Here is an 11996-nt window from a genome sequence, read left to right as displayed (position 1 = left end):
CACTACCTTTAATATATGTTGCCATTTTTTGTTCAAATCTCCAGATCTGAACTAAGAACACAACGACAGAAAATGAAATTCTCTGCTGTATGGAAGAATGTATCTTTACCATAAGCGATATAAAGGAAAAACCTTACTAAAATTAACCCCTTTTACATTACATTACATTAAACTATTATAGATTCACAAGGCTTGAACTCTTCCGATCCATTTTTCTATTATAGATGAACCAGGCTCATACGCAGAGTTGAGTTCGAAGACCCATTTGGCTCCAAAAATACTTGGAAAAAATTTGGAAAAACTTGAGATTTAGTTTTTAGTCATATATTTGCCAAGTATTTCAAGTTTTCAAATGCTAGAAAAAAATTAGTATTTGGGCCAAGTTCTAATATTTGGAAATTTAAAAATTACCCAAAACTTTTATATTTTATAAAAAATACTCATTATTTATTACTTCCAACTTCCAACTTCCAACTAATATTTTTTACTATCTCCTCCGGAAAAGGTTGAGTTCTAATTTAAGTGATAAAATTGAGAAAAAAGAACAATTTGTGTTTAATGAGTTATAATTATAACTGCATCAGTGACAACGTATCCAAGATTTTGAGATGATGGGTGCATTATTACGAAAAGGTGGATCTAAGATATACATTTGATTGGTTTAACATTTAGGTTCTTATCACTAAAAATAATTAAAATTTTAAAATTATAGGTCCAAATTTATTTTTACCTATCCAAACCACTTAGAGAGGTATACATTACCCAATTTTAAGAAGGAAAATAAAACAAGATAAATAAAATATTCAAATTTCTAACCCCACTTAGAGAGGTGCACCCAATCATAATCACACGATATAATACTTCAAGTGTGGGTTCACATATCTATATTTAAATATTTAAAAAAATATATAACACTACTATATATAATTTTAGGAGGGGAGCATGGGTTCACGTGAACCCGGTGACCCCCTCTTGGATACGCCTCTGAGTGACAAGTTTGAATATGAGATTAATATATTGTCTTGCCTATATTATTATTTTGTTATTGTTGATTGTTATCAATTATATTATAAGGTTATTTTTTAACGGAACATATTCATTATAAAATGATAATATAAATTTATGAGTATTTTAAATAATTTTTAAAACTTATGGGTATAAATCATATTTTTTGAAATAGTCTAATATTTTTGAGAAATTTTGGGGCCAAACACATAGTGAAACTTCACCCAAATATGATTTGCCAAGAATATTTGAGAACTTGGGGCTAAACGCTAGCTTATTATCTTGCATCATTATTATTTGATTAACAAGATTTCACAAGCCTTCCGTCGAAGTTGAGTCACTGCAAGAGTAGCTCATCTCACGTTTTAGGAACTAAACTAATGAGGAATAACATGTCGACGGACCTAAGGATTCTCCTACGGTTCCCTCTCGAGCAAAAGTTGGGGGTGTTTGATGCTCTTCTTCTTTTGATATTATTGAATTATTTCAATTCGAATGCCTTTTATCAAATAAAAGGATATGGATTATCTAAACCATGCTCATTAAGCCTTACGAAATGAAAGAAACATTATCAGTCTAGCATATACATACTTATTATATTAGTGTTACAGTGTCAACTGATGTTCTGAAGTGATTCTACTATAACTTTATACTTTCTTCTTTTAATTTGTTTGTTTGACTCTGCACAAAATTTAAGAGAATAGAAGATTTTTAAATTTTGTCATCTTAAACTAATAAAGATGTTTGTAGTATATCAAAATGTCTTGAAATTTTATGGTCTTAAATACTTATATAAGATGTTGTGGTTAAAAAGTTACTCCCTCTAGTACATATTTAGTGAATTGTTGAGATTTTTTTCATAATCTAAAATAAGTGATTGCTCATAGTTCAAGAGAATTGTTGAGATTCTTTTTTTCATGTTTACCCTTCATTTAATGAGGTTCTTAACTATTCTATATTTTCTAGGAGATTAGTTTGAAAATAATCCAAGGGTAATAGAGAGAAATTAGTCAATAATTTATTTTATTAAATATTTTTTGAGGGGTATGCCATATTCCAATTGTTCATTTAATATAGACTAAAGGGAGTAATAAATATAGAAAATGACATTCTTAATGCCCATTATGCAATTTGGATTTTAAGTTGTACTTTTTGTTCATAAACATAAAAATCTTCATAAGTTGTGAAAACCATCAAAATCGTCTTTATACAATCTTATCAAATAAGCTTTCCATAACAAAAGTACAATACATTGCCACAAAGCTATTCTTAAAAAAAAACATTTCTATTGATCAAACATTAATTCAAAAGTAAAATTGAACATGAGTTGTAGTGTACTACTCTTGTTGAAGTAATAATAAATTTGATTAATGAGAGTAATGTTTATATCCGATATAAATAATTTAAAGGTTGGTAAGAGTAAGAATATCACCAATAAATTTTGTTTATATATGAAATAAATGGTTGGTAGATATAAAATGGTGAATTGTTTTTTTTTTACAAAATATAAACTTGTGGATCAATTTTTAGTATTTGAAAAATGTAAAATCATGAGATGAAGTTCTCAAATCAAAATTTTTGGACTTCATCTCATGATTTGAAATTATGAGATAAACTTTCCTATCCAAAACCTGATTTCATCTCATAGTTTTAAATCACAAAATAAAATTGCATGTTCAAACGCCTACTTAAATAGACAAAAAGAAAAGTAAAATAAAAAATAAAGATTGAAATGTATGAAAAGTTAATTTTACTTACTAATATCATTACATTCATGGAAAAGGTTATGGTTCAAAGACAAATTTCTAAACTTTACTTAACTTCTAAGCTATATAATTCATAGGCAAGTCCTACCATAGTCTAATGACATGAGATAGTTGACACTAGCTCCTTCTGAACTTTTAATGAATTCTGTCTTCGACTTCAAGAATTCTACCAATCCTGGCAACCAAATAGCATCACGTACATGCTTCAAGGTTAGACTATGCATCAAATTTTGCCCCATACATGAAATCTCAACCTGATAAAAAAAAAAAATTATATTATTGCTTCACAAAAGTATATCAAGTGTTTAATTTCTTTGTAATTAACGATGCTATTTTACATGGGAATTGACTATTTTAAGTGCGTTTGGATGTGTGCGTACGTATGTGAAAGCATATGATTAATTTTTATCTAATTATATTTAATAAAATTTAATTTTAGCATAAGAACATTGAGTTGTTAAAAGTGTCATATAATTAAGGAACATGATCTTTTATGCTATAACGATCAATATAACTGTCGTTATTGAGGTTTTTTAGCGACAAACATGAACATTAACGAAAGAAATATTTGGTTGCTAAAGGAAGGTTTAATGACCGGATTCTCAATTTGATCAATAACTTTTGGGGGTCGTTTAGTAGAGTGTATAGGAATAAATGCAAATTATAGTGTATTAATAATGTTTGTATTAGTTATGCTTGCATCAGTTAATGCTGAGATTTTTCTTATGTAGCTTTTGGTGTGGTTATTAAAAACAACATGCATTGCATAATTATTTTAAAAAAATATTTAGTTGCTTACAAAAGTACTCTCCACAAATATGGTGGGTGGATGTGAAAAAAGTTTTGAGGAACAATTGCGTCTTTAACCAATGCTAATGAATGTATTAGTACCCATTGCATTACTAATGCATAAAAAATATTGGTATTGATAATGCATACATCAATACACAATAGAGTGTATTCGTAATACAAGCATTTGTTTTACACAAGGTAAAAAAGTGTACCTAACAAAAAATTAATGCGTGCATTATTTTCTTCAATATACTCTGTCAAGCGACATCTTAATGTTAGGGCTTATAGTGATCGATAATGATAAAGTTTCTTTGATCGTGTCTAACTTAGAGGGAGCAAATTTGTACTTATAATCAGAGGTACCTACATGATGAGGTGGGGTTATGTGCACCCATTAAGCTCCAAAGAAGATTCTATGTATATATGCCTTAAAATGTGAACATATATTTTTTAGGCATCCTAATTCTGAAAAGCAAGTTGGGTGCAAGGGTCAAGATCATTGCTTAGATATATCCATCAGAGATATTACTTGTTGGATATTTAATATGACAGACACAATCGTTTGCTCACAACTTGAACTTTAGTATTGAAAGGTAAATACCCGTCTCAATTTTACAATTCTTATACATAATTTTTCGTACATTCACACTCCAACAACTATCTCTTATTTCTCACTCACATGTTGTGACTTACCCTCTTTAATTCTTTCTTACTTACAATTCAAATGGTCACTTTTTGCGGGTGATGATGAAAAAATCTAGCTAAGGATATTTACTATAGTATATTCTAGAATGTTTATTTCTAAACTTTTTTATGTATTTTTTTTAATCTAGAAATACTTCATTTCTCTACAACTCTTGAATATTCTAAATACTTCTTTAAAGTGTCATATATACTAATTTAGTTATCTTTATTATGTTTAATCTTGTTCAGATGATAAACAACAACAAGAGTCAAATGCCTTTCCTTTTTTTTGAAGGATAAAAGTTGCTGTAATTAATAATCAGATGTAATTGTACTCTTCCTTCCTGATTTATAAGATCGTCCCAGACGATTTGGGAACTCTTATAACAAAAATATTATCAAGGCTGTATATACTGATTATTTTGGGATAATATTTTTTTGGTTAAAATTATATTCCCTTTATTTCAGTTTATATGACTTGTTTTGTTTTTTTAATTAGTTTAAAAAATAATGACACATTTTTATATTAAGTAATAATTTAACTTTAAAATGTTAATTTTATCCTTAATGAAATGATTTATAGTCACACAAATATCTATTTTAAACTATAAATTTCAAAAGTCATTATTTATATCTTAAACTCTGTGTTAAGTGTTAAGTAAAAGGTTGGAGTAATTATTTTGAGACAAAGTAAGTGTTCTTTTCCGATGTAGTTGATCCTGTTACCAACTATTACTGAAATTTGATCAGATGCTCAATTGTGGATCCCCCTTATATAGATTTTAGGCTAATGTTAAGAAAATAATTAATCGATGAGCTAAAAATGAGGTTTTCTTATGAAGCATAGGTTAAATACCATTCTGATCAAATTCTGGCCAAAATGATTTTTCCATTTATTACTACATTTCACTTTGAACTCTGTTTAAGTAATTAGTTTTCGAACATCAAATTATCAACCAAATTTTTGAACAAACACTAATAAATTATTGATTTCCAAACAGATTAATCAGACTCAAAAGATAATCCAATATTTATATACTTTTCTTTATCTCTATTAATAAAAATATAATCGACCCTTCAAAGGGTGCACTACAAATATATGTAGGGCCTTAAGGATGCATGATATTTAGTGTAAAAGAAGTTACTACTCTACTAAGTGCTGGTTAAGGTTCTTAATTGTTGTAATATATGCCAACAATGAATAATTATTGGAAATGTAATTATTTGTTGGTATCTTTTACCCAAAATGAAAGTATCATAAATCTATGATACGAAGGAAAGTCAGAAATGACCCAGCAGACAATGATTATTACTGATCTACTACTAATCATTATTCATGTTTATCCATGCAACTCTCAATATAATAATTGCTCCCTCCATCCCTTTTCATATGAATTAAGTTTGATTTCACACGGAGTGTAGCTAAGATCGAAAGAAAGATCTTTGAAATTTATGTTTAAAATAATAAATATTTATATAGCTGTAAATTATTTTATTAAGGATAAAATAAATATTTTAAAGTTAAATTATTATTTCTTCTGTCTCAATTTATATAATTTAGTTGGACTTGACACGGAGTTTAAGAAAGAAAAAAATATTTTAAAATTTGTTTCTAAAATAGATTATAAATATTTGTGAGACTATAAATCATATAAATTGTTACTAAATGTAGAAATTAGTCATTCTTTTTTGAGGTGTCAACGGTTGTAGTAAAACCTATCAGGATTGTCATTAAGGAAGGTCAATAGTTGTAGTAAAAAAATAAAATTATGACTAGTAGGACTAGAACATACAACCTCAAAGAATTTTCAGAACACCTTAACTATTAGACTAAACTTGTAACTTCTGTCAACAAGTGTTAATACTTGTATATATATTTATTAAATCAAAATTTAATCTCTATATACAATGTAATACGATGAAGGGATGTTGCTTAACCCCCCTTGAGTAAGGGTGGGTCCGCCCCTGCTCTTTGAGACTGACTAAAAAGAATCATATAAATTGAAGTAAAAGTATATTAAATATAAAAATGTGTCATTTATTTTTAAACTAATTAAAAAGGAACGTAAGTCATATAGATCGCAATGACAGAGAAGACACTAACCTCAGCTTGGTTGGAGAGACCAAGCTTTGTAACCAGGTAGGTTTTAAGCATGAAGATTGTCACCTTCTCGTCTCTTTTCACATCACACCATATATAAGAAAAAAGAAAAGTAAGTGACCCTTAATTTCTTTCAACAACACCATCATTAATAACCTGAAAATACCATGTGATGCAGACGTTTGACAACATCTTTATCTTTTCTATACATGGATATGGATCCATCACCAATATAATCACACAAATTATTTTTTAGTCAAACTAGCTTTTACATATGTATTACTCCTATAAATTGATCTAGGGCCTAGTTGCATCACAAGGATTATATTGTAACGAAATGATTGTTTACATACTCAATTATGGTGTGAATAAATATATATCAATGATGCACCAAGTTACATTACTATAGTCTATGGGTTCTAAATTATAATATTTTGAAACTTTCCTAGTATTAATATAAATTCACCTAATTTATCCACATATTAAGTCATACTAAGTGAGGATTATATGATCCTCACATAAAAAAAAAAAATTGATCCTTCCATAGTTTTTAGGGGTTGAACAATTAAAAAAAAGTTAAGTTCATAGGGATAGTAAAATTTCTGCATAGTTTTTAGGGGTTGAACAATTAAAAAAAAGTTAAGTTCAGAGGGATAGTAAAATTTCTGCACAATTTAGGTGTGTAACTGACAATTTTATTATAGGTCAAGAATTTTTATACCTTATCCACATTGATTCAAGATTTTTGAAGTTTGTTTTTGTTACTGTAGTAATTTTTAGTAAAATAAATTGTCTATTTAGATAAATTTGAAATTTAGTTAGATTGTTTTAGTTATTGAGATATTTTAGGATTTTCTGAATTTTAAATTATTTTATGTTGGCTATTTAAAGCCTCTAAATAGTTAATCAAATTATTGAAAATTATTGCAAACCATTTCAATCTATTGAGATTCAATCAATACTTTTTTCTGCCCTACTTTTTTAAAAAAAACCCAGCAAAGATTAATAGCAAAACCCACAATCTTTCGTGTTTGTTTTCCAAAGAATAATAATGAAAATTAAACTATCACATAAAGTTATTTAGTACTCTAATAGGAGTAGTTGATTATTGAAACGGTTTTATATTTACCTGTGTGTATATGTAAAAACAATACTATAAATTAGAATTTTTTACATAAAAATAAATTGTAAGATATCAGTAAAATTTTTTTTATCATTTGGCTCTAAAAAAAGCTCAGAAACCATAACAATTAAAAAGGAAACTTAAAGTACAAGATACTATGTATTTGCAGTATGTGTTAGGAAAAACGTTTTAAATGTGCGCTGGTTAATTACTTATGTGACATTAAGTATACTAAATGTGTGACAATATATTTACCATGGCTTATGACACAATTTTATTTTAATGGATCCAATTATAAAACCATATATATATGTGTGTGTGTTATGCACGTATCAGAACCATGTATGGAGAACTTACTTGACTCTTATAAACGCTTTTGGAAGCTGAGGTAGAACATCTCCTTTCCTGTCAATAACAAACAATGAAAATGTTAAAAGAAGTATTAATGGTCGAAGAAAAATGTAAATTTGTGCAAAGAATTAAAGTGGTTAATTACCGGTTAACTGAAGAACGTAAAGAGAACCAAATTCCTGGTGGGGAATAATGTGGAATTGAGGTATTAGTGCATAAAACAAGTGAAGACGAAGACGAAGACCCCAGCTGGTTATTTCTAACCACCATTTTCATATCACCCGATCCTAACCCTAACCCTAACCTTAGCTCTAGTTCCTCCTGACCTTGTTGCTTTTTTAATACATCAAAATGACCTGATCTTCTTTCAATAGCCGACTCCATACCTAATTAAAGCCTTTGCTTGCAAGTATATATATTATTGTTATTACAACATATATAAAATGACAAGGAAGAAGAATACACCTACTATTACATTATTGACTTTTATATATGCCTAACTAAGCTTCAATGGAAATATATACTAATAGGATTTATGGGAGGAAAAAGTTATCTCCTTACCACCACCACCAGCAACTATCTATTTAAAAAGGAAACCTACTTTTCTTTCTCAAACAACCCATGACAATAAGTAGTACTCTTGACTCAATTTATATGACACATGCATTTATCTTTTTAATTAATCAATTGTTGAGAAAAACAATTTCTTTTTCATATTTTAAATATCGTTTTACTTCGTTTCATACTCAAAAAACAATAACTATTAACGATATAGTTTGAAACAATGATCAACTTTAGTCTTCTATTCATAAAAGGACAATTAAAAATGGAATGGATAAAAAATATCTCTCCTCTAATTTGACATTTAATTTCAAAATTTGACATGTCTGAGGTATAACAATCACAAAATAGAAAAAAACTTCTTGTTTTTTTTTTAAAAAAAAATTAACTTAGCGCCGAATCAAATTAATAAATAAAAATATTGATGAGAAGGGAGTATATATTTTTCTTCTTATTATTATTTTTAGGAGTCATTTGGTGTGAAGTATAAGGTATGATAATTTTAGGGATAAAATGTAGGACTATTTTATCATGTGTTTGGTTGGAGATATTAGGCAGTTGAAATTATATATGCTACTTAGTGCCCATTTGAATTAACTTATTTTTAGGTGTTTTTTGAATTTTAAGCACTCTTTTAATTTTGTAGGTGTTTGGAAAGGTTATAAAGTGTTTTTAAGCATTCATTTTTAGGCAAAAAAAGTTTTAAAATAAGTCAAGTCAAAATTAATGTATCATCTACTATTGATTTTTAACTTTTGACTTGTAAGTTATTTTTTTATAATCTCATCCAAACAAGCCCTTACACTATAGTGATGTGATAAATTATCTCATTTATATGATGAAATAATTTATCTCAAGATAACTTATATCAAGATAATTAATTTTAAACTAACTTGTTTCCAACCAAATGACCTAAGAGGATCATTAGGATATCTCTGTATTGTATATTCCATTTAGTCCGTATTAAATAAATTATTGCGACTTTTTAAATAGCTTAAAATTAGTGATTTTTTTAAAATTTAAGAAAATTGTTGAATCTTTTTCCTAATACTTATCATTCTTTTTAATAAGGTTCTTAACTATTTTTACATTTTATAAAAGAATAGTTTAGAAATAATAAAAATGTAGTAATAGTGAAATGTCAACTTCTATTTTATGTCCTTAAATATTTTTCTTAAAAGGTATCTCAATTCTCAACACTTAACTTAGAGTCTGTTTGGAAAGCCATCAGGTAATTAGAATTGGTATAATTACTAGACTAGTAATTTACCAGTCTAGTAATTACACTGACTTGTTTGTTTGCTACATTATAATTATAAATGTACTGTTTGGATGCACAATTACAATTATAAGATTATATTAAATTTTAAAAATAAAAGTTAATTATTTAAAATTTGTATTAGACAAATAAGAAACTTTATAAATTATATTAAAATTAAATATTTAAGATATATATTGTCTTTTGAAATATATTAATTAATTAACATATGTTCTTAACTAATATTATGAAAAAATAATTGATTTATATTTTTCAAATTAGTATATTTCAATTGAATTAATCATAAAAACTAAAAGTACAAGATTTCTATGAACATAATGAAATGCATGTTTGAAAAAAAATTTAATATTATAAATAAAATGTCATATAGATTATTAAAACATTTGGCAAAAATATAATCGATCAAATCTAACTAAAAATAAATGACTTGCAATGTGAAGTCTCAAGTCAATACTACTAAAACAAATGAAACTGAAAATATAACATAAGTTCTAAATTCAATACAAATTAGTCTTATGTCAAATTGCAACATAACATACATAAATATGATTTATTTTTTTATTTTTAAAAAGGAAAAAACATAAGCATATAACCTTAATCAACAATAAATTCTACTTGAATTTAAAAATTAGAATACTATCAAAACTATGCCAATAAAAAAAGAAGCATGACATAAAAATAGATAATACAAAAAATTACATGGAATCACATAAAGTAAATGTTGAGAATGAGAATGGTAATGAAAAATAAAAAATAATAAAAATAAAATTTTAGAATAATAAAAATAAAAATAAATTAAAACAAAAAAAATAAAATAAAAATAAAACTAAGAAATTAAAAAGTAATCCACTTATAATTACACGTTATAATTACGAATAATTCACAACCCCTCCTTAAGAATGAAGAGTGTAATTACCCTCTTTCAATTATATCAAATTTTCTTGTGACCAAATAATTATCTGACCAACTAAACTATATAATTATTCAATTACAGAATAGCTTTTCAAATGGAACCTTAATATAGATTAAAGAAAGTATTATATAGTTTTATTATTTTGCTCTTTACCGAGGCATAATGGTCCTCCTGTCTATCCCTTTTTCTGAACTTGGCTTTCTTGTTGTCGTTGCATTTGAACAGTAAGAAAGTGAGTAGGGATTATGATGATGTTGTTTGATTTGGAGTAGTTACTAGGTAGGGTAGACATGGTATGATATTCGAAATGTCATATTATAGTGAAATTTTTTATATCATAATTTTGGTATTATAATATTTAGTATGGTATATGGAGTAATATTAATTTTAATTTCTTTTTTTTGGTACGATATTTGATAATTAAAAATAACATACAGAAATATCGAATATCATATCAAAATATATAGTTACATAGATAACATATGAGTATATATTTTTAAAACACTAACAAATATGCAATATATTAGTATAAATTAAATGTTTAGACGTTAAACTCTGACTACTCTATTTTAATTGAAATGTATTTAAATATGATTGATAAATGTGTTATTTGTACTTTCTTTTGAATATATATATATATTTCTACATATGTAATGTGTTAATATGGTATTATTGTGACATTTTTTTGAATTGTCGAAATCATAATACTTTATTATACAAGTATATATTATTCAAAGTTGAGCAAACTATGATTATTGATTTATCATACCTCAAAATATCAAACTATGCCGAATTAAATTAATATGATAATGATATAATAATTTTAAAAATAAAATACCAAAATTATGATACCAAAATTTCAAGTACCATACCATACCAACCAATGTAGTAATTCCAGCATCCACACGCAAAGACACTGTGAAATAAACCTACTCTATCATCCACAATGATTTGGGTTCTACTTCTACCTCAGTATTCAGTAGTACGAATTATTCAGCCTTTCCATCGATTTACTCAACTTCCAACTAGCACACATGAAAACAATCTTTTTCCTCTTTTGAGAATTACATATTCTACTTTTATAATCATTTTTCTATTTCTATAATCATTTCTTAACTACAACTTAAAACTAATGAAATCAATGCTCAAGTCTTAGCCTTTAAACTCAAAAATCATAATTTCACAAGTGTCCTAATTCCATTCAACATGGTTAAAAATGATTTTTGGGTATAGAATGGACAAAATGCGGACAATTAAGTCATTTCATGTGAGAGGTAGGGGCATTATGGACACTTCCTATTTATTTCATTCATGTCATAATCCTTTACTTATCAACTAAAGTTAATGTTCACTTGTACACTTAGGATTCGTTTGCTACAAAGATTAATAATGCATGGATTAGTAAAAAATAAAAGATGGTA

At 26.8% G+C, this 11996-nt stretch overlaps 1 protein-coding gene across 1 annotated transcript; it reads right to left on the bottom strand.

Moving 5' to 3' along the window:
- Positions 1 to 2809: 2809 nt before the first annotated feature.
- LOC107063067 (E3 ubiquitin protein ligase DRIP2-like) lies at positions 2810 to 8224 on the bottom strand. The gene is made up of 4 exons (XM_015314480.1): positions 7968 to 8224; positions 7829 to 7876; positions 6352 to 6424; positions 2810 to 3025 (listed from the first exon to the last, which is right to left on the bottom strand). Exons 1-4 carry the CDS (start codon positions 8204 to 8206, stop codon positions 2843 to 2845), a joined length of 543 nt encoding a protein of 180 aa, XP_015169966.1. The 5' UTR covers positions 8207 to 8224; the 3' UTR covers positions 2810 to 2842.
- Positions 8225 to 11996: the final 3772 nt, after the last annotated feature.

The sequence above is a fragment of the Solanum tuberosum genome, unplaced genomic scaffold (genome assembly GCF_000226075.1).
Source record: "Solanum tuberosum cultivar DM 1-3 516 R44 unplaced genomic scaffold, SolTub_3.0 scf00013, whole genome shotgun sequence".
In the NCBI taxonomy this organism is placed as follows: Eukaryota; Viridiplantae; Streptophyta; class Magnoliopsida; order Solanales; family Solanaceae; genus Solanum; species Solanum tuberosum.
The sequence above is the reverse complement of the archived record's forward strand: the minus strand, read 5'-3'. Positions and strand labels throughout refer to the sequence as shown.